This window comes from Bos mutus, chromosome 12, assembly GCF_027580195.1.
Source record: "Bos mutus isolate GX-2022 chromosome 12, NWIPB_WYAK_1.1, whole genome shotgun sequence".
Taxonomy (NCBI): Eukaryota; Metazoa; Chordata; class Mammalia; order Artiodactyla; family Bovidae; genus Bos; species Bos mutus.
In genome coordinates this window covers 81,809,775-81,824,440 of record NC_091628.1, presented here as the reverse complement: position 1 = coordinate 81,824,440, position 14,666 = coordinate 81,809,775, and the positions used below count along the sequence as shown (strand labels likewise).

General features: G+C 52.7%; 1 protein-coding gene across 1 annotated transcript in view; it reads right to left on the bottom strand.

Moving 5' to 3' along the window:
- STK24 (serine/threonine kinase 24) overlaps window positions 1-14,666 on the bottom strand; it is a 91,689-nt gene that overhangs the window by 5,683 nt on the left and 71,340 nt on the right. The window contains exons 4-9 of the mRNA XM_070380804.1: window positions 13,098-13,206; window positions 12,619-12,776; window positions 7,084-7,269; window positions 4,638-4,783; window positions 2,560-2,689; window positions 1,372-1,440 (exon numbers count right to left, since the gene is read on the bottom strand). Of these exons, the coding sequence (XP_070236905.1) occupies window positions 1,372-1,440; window positions 2,560-2,689; window positions 4,638-4,783; window positions 7,084-7,269; window positions 12,619-12,776; window positions 13,098-13,206 (798 nt within the window). The remainder of the gene's footprint in view (window positions 1-1,371; window positions 1,441-2,559; window positions 2,690-4,637; window positions 4,784-7,083; window positions 7,270-12,618; window positions 12,777-13,097; window positions 13,207-14,666) is intronic.

The following is a 14,666-nucleotide window of genomic DNA, read 5'->3' as shown; positions in this document are numbered from 1 at the left end:
TCAGTCATATCCAACTCTTTGCGACCCCATGGACAACAGAGTCCGTGGGATTCTCCAGGCCAGAATACTGGAGTGGGTAGCCTTTCCATTCTCCAGGGGACCCTCCCAACCCAGGAATCACACCCAGGTCTCCTGCATTGCAGGTGGATTCTTTATCAGCTGAGCCACCAGGAAGCCCATGGAACTGGGTGGCAGCCCTAAATCCTGGGGAGCCGGTGTCCCCTCACCACCTCTGCCAGCCAGGAACTCCCCAAGGGGGATTCAAGGCCAAGCAGAGCCCAGGGATGACCCTGTGGGTCCCTCCCACCTAGGATGCCCCACCCAGGACCGAGGAGCCCCTACTAGAGTCTCCCTGGAGAGCTCTGATCAGGACCTGAACAGAAGGGGCTGGGTGGCTCACTCGGAATTACCTTAAAGGCGGCGTGAGCCAGGAGACTCCACAGGGCAGTGTCAGAGGGGGCTATTTCCAACTCATCTCCTAGTCGGTACAAACCCGATGAAGAACAACATTCACCCTGAGACCCACTCTCGAAACCCCTCTGAATGCCATACGCACGCACCTATCTACAGGGAGTGGGGTGCCCCCGAGAGGGCACCGGGATGCAGTGGCCGCAATCAGGGCCCCTGCGGGGTGAGGCCCCTATTGTGGGGGCTCCCCAGGAAACCTGAGGACCCCAGGCAATGTGGTATCCCCTTAAAGTAAACATCTACTTTTCACACTGCCATCATTAGAAGGACTGATGTTGAAGCTGAAACTCCAATACTTTAGCCACCTGATGCGAAATGCTGACTCACTGGAAAAGACCCTGAGGAAAGATTGAGGGCAGGAGGAGAAGGGGACGACAGAGGATGAGATGGTTGGATGCCATCATCGACTCAACAGACATGGGTTTGGGTGGACTCCGGGAGCTGGTGATGGACAGTGAGGCCTGGCGTGCTGTGGTTCATGGGGTCGTAAAGAGTCGGACATGACTGAGCGACTGAACTGAACTAACCCAAGTCTGGCAGAAGCAGAGGCCAGGCTGCACCCAACCAGGTTCTACAGAAAGCAGCACAACTGAAGTTCAAGTCGCCCTGGTCCACGTGTGGACCAGGGCCAGGCTGCTGAAGTCCCTGTGGACGCTGCTGGCAGCCACATGGCGACAGCTCCCAAGACGACAGGCTGGACAGAAGACGGCCCTGGGAAAGCAGGAGGCCCTCCTGGAAGGCAGGGCCCAGCCCAGCCGGCCTCCAGGAGCACAACCCACTGTCCTCCTGCTTGCGCCGGCCGCTCCGACCTCCCCGGTTCCAAGGGCAGCCCTACCAGAGACATGAGCGCCTGAGCCCCCTTCCCCTCTCGCCTGGCCCCCAGCCGTCCACTGGGCATCTTACCTCTGCAAAGAGCGGAGAAATAATCGTAGATAAACATTGGGAGAAAGGCCTCTTTGGGATGTCCTTCATCTTGGGAGGAAAGAAAAGGTAATGAGCAATGCTGTAACATCCACACTTGCTGGGGTTCCCTGGACTCCGGGACACGGCCGCAGTGGCAGCTGCCTAGGGCTGCCTCACTGTGTTTCACTCGACGATGGGGGACCACAGATACCATCCCCCGTGGAAGGGCACGAAGCGCCGGGGAGCGGCGTCCTGCGTGGACGCGGGCAGGGCCGAAACTGCACCGCTGGGCCACGCGTGGAGAGGGCCTGGAGACAGCGCTCACGCCAGGGCCGGCTGCCACAAGGGGCTGTCACAGGACAGTGCTGCCTTTTTCCTCTTCTGCAGCCTCCATATGAACATGTAGTGACGCCTGCTTCTCAGAGCGGGACTCTAGGGTCGCCAGGGGACAGCCACTGGTCCACTCTGCCAGGGAGAAACTATGCCTCTGTGCTTCAAAACGATCCCTCAAAATATACAGTTTTTCATAAATGCCAACAGGCACAAAACCAAGTCATCAATAATTACATTTGTCAGTCGCTCGGTCGTGTCCGACTCTTTGCGACGGTAGCCTATGGACGACTGTAGCCCACCAGGCTCCTCTGTCCACGGGACTCTCCAGGCCAAGAATACTGGAGTAGGTTGCCGTGCCCTCCTCCAGGGGATATTCCCGACCCGGGGAACGAACCCGGGTCTCCCGCACGGCAGGAGGATTCTTTACTGCCTAAGCCACCAGGGAAATACCAAAAGCGATGTGTTTAAGATTCCTTAAAATTCAATCCTCAAATCGCGGTGCCTTGGTGAGAACGCCATTGTGCACCAGAGGCAGAGTTGTCAAAAGCTGGAAAGTCGTTTTGGGCATTTCCCAGCCACCCTTCCCCAGCCCCTACAACCCAGTGTCAGAAACGCTGAGCTGACGGTGTGGCCACAGAGAGCAGCGGCAGCACTGCGAACCAGGCCAGCACCCAGACTCGCGGCCCGGCCGCGCTGGGTAGCCAGACAGAATGGAATCCCTTAATCTGTCGACTTCCTGACAGCAAAATCCCAACACAGGCGGCCCACGAGAACAGCAGGCTTCACGCCAAAGTGGCTCCGAAACGCTGCCAGTCCTGATGACGAGGGCTAGTCTCTCCGCACGCACAGACGTACCTTGTTTCTTTCCAGATCCGACGGCTGGAGAGCTCCGTTCTCCAGACTCTTTGGATCCTTCTCCCGGATCGTGAAGATCCAGTCCCCCGAGTCGCTGCCTCCGGAAGCCTGGCCGTCTGTGTCCGTCTCCCTTAACACAGAAACCCAGGTGCACCCATGAGTGGGCGCCAGCTCCGTGGAGGGGGTGGGGACGGGGACTTTGTGGGCGGGAGGGGGCCCCCCGGGCTCCACGCCCGATCCAGTCCCTCCGGGGCTGCAGAATCCCACCCTGCCCTCACCCTCCCAGAGGCGGGACACCCCGTGGGGATGTGGCTCCCATCACTTCCCGTGGAGCAGCTGCACTACCAGCTCCATCCACCCCAACATGAGCACGCAGCCCTGCCCACTCAGCTCCCTCCCGACCCTCAGTCACAAGCTTGGACACGTCACTTCCACTCCTGCCTCCATCCCTTACCCTCCACTCACCCCCAAAACCCACCCCGTACCTGCACGCACCGTGACCAAGGCCCCCCTCTGTCCTCGTGCTGTTGGGGGCTCAGCAGCGGAGGCTCCCACTCATCGGCCTCACCTAGAGCCCCCGGCTCCCAGCACCCAGACCTCCTCCCACCCGAGCGGTCCCGCAGGCTCTCCCTTCGTGCTGCTGTTCCCCAGGGTTGGCCCTGGGCCCGGCCCTTCCCCGTAGGAGCGTCCTCAGGGCTGCAATGACCATTCACAGAGCGGCGCTCTAAGTCCGCGTGGTCTGCCTGTACCTCTCGCCTCAAGGCCAAATCTCGCCGACACACCCTCCTGAAGACCCACGTGTGCCCTCGTCAAAGCCGGCTCCCTGAGCCCTGGCCTCCCCAGACCAGCCTGGTCTCCAGGGCCATCCCCTCAGTGGACTCCTGACACTGCTCAAGTTGGACGCCCCCCTGCCCATCACCCAGACCCAATCGTCAATGTCCAGAACCAGCCCCCACCAAGCACCGCCTGTCTCTTCATCCTTGGCCTGACCACCAGCGTCGCTCAATGCCGTGACCTCAACAACGTCCTAGTCTGTGGGTCTCACCCCTGACCTTGCAGTGGAATCATCTGGGGACCCTGAAACACACTCTGGGTCTCCCCCAGAGGCCCGGCACATGGGCCTGGGCCGGGGGTCAGCTTGCACATCTGGCTGCGGTGTGAAGGGGCGCAGGCGAGGAGCCACCACCCCTGGGAGCACCTCCACACCCCTGACCTGACCCTCCCGGCTCCAGTCTCCACTGGAGAGTCAGCGCAGCCGGTCCATCCAGCTCTCCCCACCTCTAAGCACCCAAAGGGCTCCCAGACCCAATTCACCTCTTCAGCTAACAGATCTCCTAGATGTTCAACTTGACACCAGGTTACAGGAAATGCCTGGGGCGGAGCTTTTACACCACCAGGCACGTACCGGCACACAACAGAGAATCACCAATACCCTCACTTGTCTCTTTTTAAAAATGTGTTTAAGAAGCCTGGCATGCTGCAGTCCAGGGGGTCGCAAAGAGTCGGACATGACTGAGACTGAACCGAAAGATGTGTTTAAAGTCATTTCATCCGACCAGTATTTCGAAAAAAAGAAACCAGGTCCAGCTCTTTACAGATTTTGGACATGAATCTGAGCAAGCGCCCGGAGATGGTGAAGGACAGGGAAGCCTGGAGTGCTGCAGTCCATGGGACTGCAAAGAGTCGGACGCGACTGAACAGCTCTTACAGATTTACTCAGAGAAACTCCACTGGCAACAAAGAGAGACTCAAGGACTCCCAAAACAGACCCATACTAACACCAGAAGCACCGTCAGCCTGGATGTTCTTTCTTAAAGAAAAAAGAAACCCCAAACCCAGCCCAATCAGGAGACAAGAACAGACCGGCCTGCGTCACACACAGATTGGGGTTCAGATATAGCCTAGGGCTGCGGGAAACCTCCCCTCTCCCCCAAGTCACAGACACCCCGAGGGACCCAGGCCGAGCGGACTCACGTGTCGGAGTCTTCCGAGCTGCAGACACAGCCTGGGGCTGCGAGAAACCTCCCCTCTCCCCCAAGTCACAGACACCCCGAGGGACTCAGGCCGAGCGGACTCACGTGTCGGAGTCTTCCGAGCTGGAGTCTTCGTGGCTCTGCTCGGCCTTCCACCTCTTGTACCTGTCGATGAGCTCGGTCAAGTAGGATGTTTTCTTTGCATTGCGGATTATGAACTTGTGCTTCAGTAACTCCTTAGCGGTGGGTCTCTGGAAATGCATCAACCACCGAAGAGGAAAACGTGAGATCAGGGTCTCGGCATTCCACGTGACTCCACCCCAGAGGACAGGCTTCTGCCTCACAACGTCCAGCAACCAAGTCTAATACATACAGACGGAGTCCTATTTCAAAGTTTTCTCCTTTAAGATTGATTCAAAGACTGTCATTCAGCATCAGCGGGCGGGGTCCCATTCACAGTGTGGGCAGGTACCTAGTATCCACTGGAGTCCTTAACACTCTGGAGCTAACCGTCCAGTGTGTCTGCTTTCACTGGACGGTTAGCTCCAGAGTGTTAAGGACTCCAGTGGATACTAGGTACCTGCCCACACTGTGAATGGGACCCCGCCCGCTGATGATGAAAGAGAATTTCACAGAGGTCATTCAACCATCATCACTAATGCTGCCAAAAGAGAAAACGTGTTCTGTGTATCACCTCGTTAACTTTGTTTGGCTCCATCCCCCAAAAACAAGAAGGTAAATGTTCATTTGGGTTCATTTGGAAGAAAGGAGCCAGGAGACAGCTTTTTCGTGGATGCTGAAAGGGCAAGTTCTCTTAGTCACCAGCCTTCCCGAGTTACAGACAGTGGTTTCCCAGGTCGGCCTCTTTCCTTGTGATCGGGGTGAGGACTTCCTCCAGGGCCTGGGCTCAGCACAGCCCCAGCCAGTGAGCGTGCACTGAACTCAGCTGCTCGCTTTGAGGATGGCAAAACCACCTGCAGGGCATACGCCTCCCGAGAAACCTTGCAGCCCAAAGAGGAGCGGACAGCAGGAACACGAACCACACGAGTCAGACCGTATTCCCACTTGCACTGAATCACTGCAGCTTCTGAATGACAGCCAGGCACACTCTGCCGACTCAAGCCTGTGCAAAAGCCTGGGTCACTTCTGGTATTTCTCAGTCCCTGTCCACACGAGTGTGAAACTCCAAGCACCTCAGAAGAGCCCAGACCCTCAGCCTCTCATCTTCCCCTCGATACATTTGGGCTAGAGATGTGTACACTGGGCCAGGAAGCAATACCAGACCTGTTATCTGTAATGGGAGGGTGTACGAGCATCTTCTTAGGGCTGGGAATAAACTCCTGGTAACAACGTTCAGAGCTCAAGGACATGAAGAACAGTGACCCCCGTGGCACCTGATGAGTGGCGTATTCTACATCCCCAAGGGGGTCTTAGAAAATGTTGGCATTCCTCACTGAATTCTGCTACCAAAACCTGGTATGGTATTAGAAATCCATAGTGCTCTTATTAAAACCAACCACTGAACTGCAAGGTGACCGAACCAGTCAATCCCAAAGGAAATCAACTCTAAATATTCATTGGAAGGACTAATGGTGAAGCTCCAATACTTTGGCCACCGGATATGAAGAGCCGACTCAATGGAAAAGACACCGATGCTAGGAACGATGGAGGGCAGGAGGAGAAGGGGGCGACAGAGGATGAGATGCGTGGACGGCATCACTGACTCGACGGACGTGAGTCTGAACAAATTATGGGAGATGGTGAAGGACAGGGAAGCAGTCCTCGGGGGTCACAAACAATTGGACACGACTGAGCAGCTGAACAACAAAAGCGTATTTTTAGATAAGAGTTCTTTGTAGGGAGCAGGAGGGTTGGGGGTGGGGACACAAGTTCAGAAGTTTCAGCCTGACCTTGGCTAACCCTGCTGGAAAAATTCAGAAACCAAACAAGGACATACAGTGTTACATGCAACACTAAAATACACAGACAACTCTGAAAGAAATATCCTAATTCAGAGAGAAAATGAGGCTGAAGCCATGTAGTTCTCTCTGCCACATGGCTCTGCCAGGGTCAACTCAACAGCAGAGACAGTCAGAAGGAAGAGGGGAAAGCAAGGCAGGACTTCATTTATGTCTCATTCCTCTTTTCCTTCCTAACACATGCCAAGAAGAACCTGAAAACGTTTAAAGACTTATTTAGCCGCTGTTTCTCAGGCCGGACTTTGTGGTTACGACAACAGCTAAAAATAATCCAACCTTCCACTATAAATATTAAAAATGTATGATTCCACATAGAATATTAAGGAGAACAGTCTTCAAGTTCAATGCGGTAGGAGACACCAGAAAATCTGAAAGACGGTAAGTAGACTTTGAAGCCTTAAAAAGATAAAATAACAATAAAAAGCATTTCCACTTCAGAGAAATCAATCATACCCATTTAGAAAAAGAAATGAGATCACAAAGGCCGCTGAAAGCACAGAAGGAAAACAGGCCACTAAGACCCATCAGGCCCCCGTGGGGGGAGACGACCGTTCCCAGGTAGAGACACTCACAAAGCTCGGCTCCTTGTTCAAACAGGCCTCCACGAACTCCTTGAGGGGTTTGCTGTAGCTCCCTTCCAGCGTCGGGGGGTTGTTCTTTGGGATAAGGAATAGGACCTTCATGGGATGCAGCTCGGAATGCGGCGGCTCCCCCTTGGCAAGCTCGATGGCCGTGATGCCCAGGGACCAGATGTCCGCCTGCAACAGCAAAGCACAGCCAGTTACACCCTAGGGGGAGGCAGTTCAAAGAAACATACTTCCTAGGAGGGGAAAAAAACCCTCCATGTGCTTCTGAGGTCCTGAATAAGATACTCATTCTTAATTGAAAAAATTTGTTAAACATAAAGCTTTTGGTGTAATTTCAAAAAAGGCAACACACAGGAGGACGTGTAATAACAACATCTTCCGCCTCGACGTGGAAGCCGGCTCTGACGATTACGCCTCTTCCCTTTGCTGCCGGAGGTGGGAAACGTTCCACGTTCGTTTAAGTCCGAGTCAACAGGACAGGCAACCTGAGGTCAGTGGAGCTGGCGTGTCCGGGCACCACGGCACGTTTGCAGCCACCGCGTCCAGAGATGCTTAGAAGCCAGCACAGCCCTTAAAGCCACACCAGGATGAAATGAGACCCCTGTTCCCAGGCGCCAGGCCAGGAGCCTGGGCCCAGCCCTTGGAACGTCTCTCTGGTTCCTCCTAAATCAACCAGCTGCCAGGTGTGTGGCTCTTGACCTCTTGGCGCCCTGGGTCCCCACCTACCCCTCCTGCCCCCAGCTTAGTTCAGAGCTGTCTTCTGTCCCTAAGGCTTCTGTGGGGGCTCCGGAGTGGTCTTCCTGCCCGCAGGCTCCCCCCACATTCATCTAACATCCTGCTGACTAACGTGGAAACCCTGACTGGCACTTGAGTAAATGGCAAGCAATTCGGCATTATGCAGAAGTCATAAAAATACCCACACTTGTTAAAACCAACTAATTTCACTTCTAGGAATCGATCCTAAATACATTTTATATTTAGAAAATGGTAAGGGATGCCTAAAATATTCAAAAGCAGCATTACTTATGCTAAAACCTTAAAAGAATGACTATCTTGCTATGACACATTAACTTGACTAAAGTATCGAATATTCACCAATGACGCTGATAGAGAATCAAGTGAGTTTGTCTATTACGGTATCTAGGATTTACGACATCAGATGTAAAAACGTATCTGGATTTTAAAATAAGAATTATATGGGAGAGGGCAATCATTTTCCAAAGCAGCTGAAACTGAGGCGTAAGAGGAGACCTGTTTTACCACCGTTTGGGAAATTAGCTATTCAGGGAAGCAAGCAGTGGTTTTCTACAATGAGACTAAGTCAAAAATCACAACTGAACTGCAGCTTTTACTCGTGAACAGAGTTTCTTTCCGTATGTGGTTAGTGCTGCGTAGCATTCTCCTAAAAATGACAACACAGAATTACCCATTATTGTGAGCAGTGGGGGTGAGGGGACCCGAGTGGGGGACCACCGGTGAACGGCAACCCTCAAAACCCTTGCAGTAACACCGAGTTAAGTGAAAGTCACCTGGCTACATCTCTGCAGACAAAATACAATTTAAGTGGCATTGAAACATTTATGTATAGAAAATATTCTATGAAGAACCACAAGAGGGGGACTTCCAGTGGTTAAGAATCCACGAGTCCCTTGAAGGGAGCATGGGTTCAACCCCTGTTCAAGGAACTAAGACACTACCCAGTGTGCGGGGCAGCAGGAAAAAAAAAAAGGAAGACGGGAAAAAAAAAACACGGAGAATCCCAAGTACCAGTTATAACTAGTTAAAACACAGCTCAAAATGGATTTAATAAGAAACTATGTAATAAGACGCAATATTCAGAAACACAGTAAGTAGCACAAGAGGTATAAAAACCGTCTGTGGCCGACTCCGTAGCAACACGAGGCCCCACCATCACACCTCACGCTGGGATAAAGCTGGATGCTTTCTCCGCTCACATCCTTCTGCCACGTGCAAAGTGCATCCCTCCCAGCCAGGAGGTGGGAACTCCTGGTCCTGAGGATGGAGCCGGGGAGGCCATGGGCTGCCATCGGGACGGGAGGGTTGGTCACGTACCCAGTGGCCCAGCTGGCTGTACACATTCCAACAGATGGGCCGGTCCTACTGTGTCTCCACTCATCTTTATTTTTCCATCAACACATCACCTGTTTTCATCCTTCACCATGGTGACTGCAAACAGTTATTTCGGACGCAACTGGACACCAAAATAACTTAGCTTGTGCTCGGGTACTGGGCCTACAGATGTTTTTCCTTTTGTCTCATTTTTTCCAGTATTTTCCAGATTAAAGACTAAGTACTGCTTTTGAGACCAAAAAAGGGGAAAGTTGTTTACAAGGAGAACACCAGTGCTGGCCACTCAGCCTCCACAGGGGTTGCTAGCAGAGAAGTCGATCGACAATTCCAGCACAAATGTCTCTCCTCTCCTCCTGGCTCATCTCTAAAGGGCTGAGAAGCCTGCGTCTGTGCCGCCCGACACCCTCTCGGCCCCCCTGAACCAGCTCACGGTCAGAGCCCCCGACGCCCAGCGCCGCACTGGCTCTGAAGCGTCAGTTACCGGGCATGGCGCTGGGCTCAGCCACAGCAGGGGCAGAATGGAATGAGCACAGAAGGGGGCAAGGTCCCCGCCCCAGTCCAGCCCACCCGCAGACATCATTCCCCTTACAGAGAAAGGGGGAAAAGATGGAAAGGTCTTCGGCCCAAGCCCCCGCTCCACGGTTGTGCCTGCGGGCATCTTAAACTAAGCTTCACTAAGTCATCTTAAAGAGAACAATAATGATGAAGAAGGTTCTTAAGGCCTCTGAACTAACATGGCTTAGAAATGCCGGGCTCAGATCAAGACCTGAGATCAGCATTCTCAGTTGGGGCGAATGACAAAGGACCAAACGTACTGGTTCCAGAGGTGACTGTGCCAAGCCGGTTCTAGACACACAGACACACACACAACACTGAGGCCGATGCCCCTTTAAGCTCAGGGCAATGAAGGCACTGGGGAGGCAGGTCAGTCCACCCTCACCCCACCTGCTTCCCCTTTTGAGAATCATCAGCACGTGGGCCCTGAAATGAAACTGCTAGGAGCACCCGGCTTCCCCAGGGACCCCAGAGGACACGCTCTTTACCTGTAACGTAGAGACCAGTGGGGGGACTGTCTAAGGATGCGGGGAGGAGACGGGCACCAGCAAGAAGCCGAGTATGTGTCTCAGGCGAGCATAACTGCCTTGCCAGACGGGCCTCGGGTGGGAGGGGGCCCCTGGGCAGAAGCCCTTTGTCAGGTGCTGCGGGCAGGCCTCTGACAAAGCTCCGCACTCACGCCCTGGGCCTTATCTGCGCTTCCCACACCTCCTGTGTCAACAAGCCGGGGAGGCGCATTTCACAAACTTCTTCACACTGAGTTCCAGCTAAGGGCTGTTGGGTCTGATCCAAGTGAACGAAAGAATTGGCTTTTTGCCATAAGCCAGGAAGGCTGTGGTCCGTGGGGTTGCAAAAAGAGCTGGACACGACTTAGTGACTAAACAACAACAGGGTCTAACGTAAGGTGAGTAAAGGTTTGCAAGAGGTCTCAAGTGTTTTCTCAAGCTGCCCAACCAAGCATGCATTTCCTGTATGTCTGTGACAGCATCTTCTAATCTGGCTAAAAAAGAATGCCGTAGCATCTGCTGACCACAGAAGAGCATTCTGATCTAGACAGCTCCAGGGAAGAGGCAGCCAAGCTTCCTGATGTCCTGGGATCTCCATGGCGCAGAGCGTTGCCCTCAGTAAGCACGAGGACAGGCCCCCCACCCCGCCCAGGCAGAAAGGTGGGGAGGGGGGAGTCTCAGGAAGGCTGGATAGTTCTTGAGGAAGTGTGAAGTGGGCAGTGAGGAATAAAAGAGATTTTACCTGAGAAGGTAAAAATCTGAATCCTGAGTCACAGGGGGCCAGAGTTGACCAGCTAACTTATCAGTAAGGAAGAAAAGAGAAACATCAGGGGTGTTATCAGAGAAGTTAAGAAACTTGGATTCTAGTCCCAGCCCTGCCTAAAAATCTAGACCTGTGAACCTGGATAAAAGAAAGTGAAAAAAAGTCAAAGTGAACCTCACTCAGCCGTGTCCAACTCTTTGTGACCCCAGGGACTGTAACCCGCCAGGCTCCTGTGTTCATGGAATCCTCCAGGCAAGAACACTGGAGTGGGTTGCCATGCCCTCCTCCAGGGGATCTTCCTCACCCAGGGATTGAACCTGGGTCTCCTGCACTGCTGGCAGATTCTTTACCATCTGAATCACCAGGGAAGCCAATGATAAATGGGCCTCAGCTTAAAATAGAACGAACTGAATAAATTCCTGTAGAGTCTTAAAAATGTTATGACTCCAGGGAAAGGGCCAAAAGAGATCAGACATAGCCTCAGGGGCAAACCCATGCCACAGGGCAAGGCACTCGGGCAACAGACACGCCAAAGGCCGGGCAGCTCTGCTGAAAACCTACCGTCAATTACTGGCCAGTGGCTTCCAAGGCCATGAGCCTATGGAAGTCATGGCCCTCAACAGCAAGAGGGCCAGGGCCATCTCGGCCCTTACGGACAGGCCCCCCAGCAACTTCAGCACCCACGTGACAGCTCACCACGTGGACCTCAGGTCCCAGGGAAAGCCACTCCACGCTCTGTGTGCCACGTTTCACAAGGTGGGGAGATCTGCCAGGGATTGAGAAGATTTCCACTTAAAGAGAAGTAGTAGTGTCTGGGACGTAGAAGTATCTGAGTTAACTATTTGTCTGCCTGGAAATCCTGGCTTAGAGAAGCCTCTGCTCGGTGCCCAGGTGGAGACTTTGCTGCATCCAGGCAGCTGAGACAGAGCGGCCTGGCATGCAGGTGTGAAATCAGATCCAGGAGGCGGGGGTCCTGGTAGGCTTTCTAAGCCCATACTAAACAGTTTAATAAGCTGAAGGGCAATAGGGAAAAAAGAAGACAGGACAAACTGGGAGAGTGCAGCACGTGATAGGCAAGAGAGACCGGAGTTAAGGAGACTCTGATAACAAGCCCAATTGGGTGGGTGGGTGGGGGTCCCCCTAAATGTAACAACAGGAAGGGTCTGCAGTGGCCATGAAAGGTACGCCTCCTCCCAGGCTCCGGCCTTCCAGCTTTGTGACTGGTTTCTCCTGGGGATCCTTTCTGCCCTGGTCCCTGAAATACTGCTCAGCCTCCTGTCCGAGGCCCTCTGCCTCACCAACTCCTCGGGCTCCCCCTGCACCCCCGGGCCCTTCTCCACAGACCTGCGCCCTGCAGGCCTCTGCCTGGACACCTCCACCAGGTGGGCCACCGGGGCCTCTGACCCTCCACGTTCCCTGCCCCATCAGACAGACACTGTCAGCAGTGGGGACCAGACACGTAAAAGGGACTGACTGAGGCGGCAGGAGAACCCTGTTTCTAACCGAGGCGCCCGCTTCACCCCAACAGGATACGCTGTGAGGCTGGAGCCCAGGAGGGACGCCCCCGCCCTCCACAGACCCCGCCAGCCCAGGTGCCAGCCTCACCTTTGAGTCGTAGGCTGACTGCTTGATGACTTCGGGTGCCATCCAGAAAGGGGTGCCCACGAAGGTGTTTCTCTTTATCTGGGTGTCTGTCAGCTGGCCCGCCACTCCAAAGTCCGCCAGCTTCACCTCCCCATGTTCAGAGAGCAGGACGTTGGCAGCTGCAAAATAAAACCCAAGACGCCCTGACATCGGCTGCTGGGCACTTCCGTCTGCTCCCTTGCGAACAGGTTTGTCTGCCCCCCAGAGTCATCAGATCTTGACAAGAGCAGACAGTGGGTAAGACCCCCTCAGAGCCCCTCACCCATCCCGGGTGAGAGCCCCTGAGGGGCCCTACCCACTCAGGCACATCGAAGGCACACTCCTCATGCCCACAGAACCACTTCCCTTGAGAAGAGAAGCACAGTTAAAACACTACAACAAACCTTTCTTTCTACCTGCCTTAGGGATTTCAAAGGACCATAAACAGGATGCTTTCTTACCTTTAATATCTCTGTGAATTTTCTTCTCCGAATGCAAATAATCAAGTCCTTTCAGTATTTCTCTTAATATAGTAGCAATCTGGGTTTCATCTAAAGGGCCAGGTTCTAACTAACAAGAAAAAAAAACAAAAAAAAGATTAAGGTTAAACAATTAGATGAGAAAGTATGAGATGACAGGACAGAGTCAACGTTAAATGAACAAGAATAATCAAGATTGAAATCTTCATTTCAAAACAGATATTTGGCCCACACAGTTAAAACCTATTTAAAAGGAATGCCCCACCTCGCCAAAAAATTAAAATAATAACCAAAAGAACCAGAGAAAACGACTTTGCTGAATGAATCAAAGTGGGGCCAATGATAAAGGCCGAGGTCACCTCGCCAAGCCTGCAGCCCGAGCAAGGAGGGAGGTCAGGCCAGAAATCCAAAGCTGGCACCTTGCAAGGCTTGCCAGGGAGGGGACCGGGCAGTCCGGCTCTGTCTTAACACAGGCCACGGGTATCAAAACACAAGCTGTCACAAAGAGAAGGCCTGGGAGCTGACAGATTTCCGAGGCTACCCCTGCACCAGAACTTTTTATTAATAAATCTAAATTTTAAACCTTGGGGGGAAGAAAGCAGAAAGATCAATCCCTCATGATGAAATTTTTTTTTTGCTATGTGATATGACATGTATTTCAAATCCTAAAAGCTGATGCTGTCGAAGTGCTGCACTCAGTATGTCAGCAAATTTGGAAAACTCAGCAGTGGCCACAGGACTGGAAAAGGTTAGTTTTCATTCCAATCCCAAAGAAAGGCAATGCCAAAGAATGATCAAACTATTGCACAATTGCACTCATCTCACACGCTAAGTAAAGTAATGCTCAAAATTCTCCAAGCCAGGCTTCAGCAATACTTGAACCGTGAACTTCCAGATGTTCAAGCTGGTTTTAGAAAAGGAAGAGGAACCAGAGATCAAATTGCCAACATCCGCTGGATCATGGAAAAAGCAAGAGAGTTCCAGAAAAACATCTATTTCTGCTTTACTGACTATGCCAAAGCCTTTGACCATGTGGATCACAATAAACTGTGGAAAATTCTTCAAGAGATGGGAATACCAGACCACCTGACCTGCCTCTTGAGAAACCTGTATGCAGGTCAGGAAGCAACAGTTAGAACTGGACATGGAACAACAGACTGGTTCCAAATAGGAAAAGGAGTACGTCAAGGCTGTGTATTGTCACCCTGCTTATTTAACTTCTATGCAGAATACATCATGAGAAACGCTGGGCTGGAAGAAGCACAAGCTGGAATCAAGATTGCCGGGAGAAATATCAATAACCTCAGATATGCAGATGACACCACCCTTATGGCAGATAGTGAAGAAGAACTAAAGAGCCTCTTGATGAAAGTGAAAGAGGAGAGTGAAAAAGTTGGCTTAAAGCTCAACATTCAGAAAACTAAGATCATGGCATCCGGTCCCATCACCTCATGGCAAATAGGTGGGGAAACAGTAGAAACAGTAGCTGACTTTATTTTTTGAGCTCCAAAATCACTGCAGATGGTGATTACAGCCATGAAATTAAAAGAC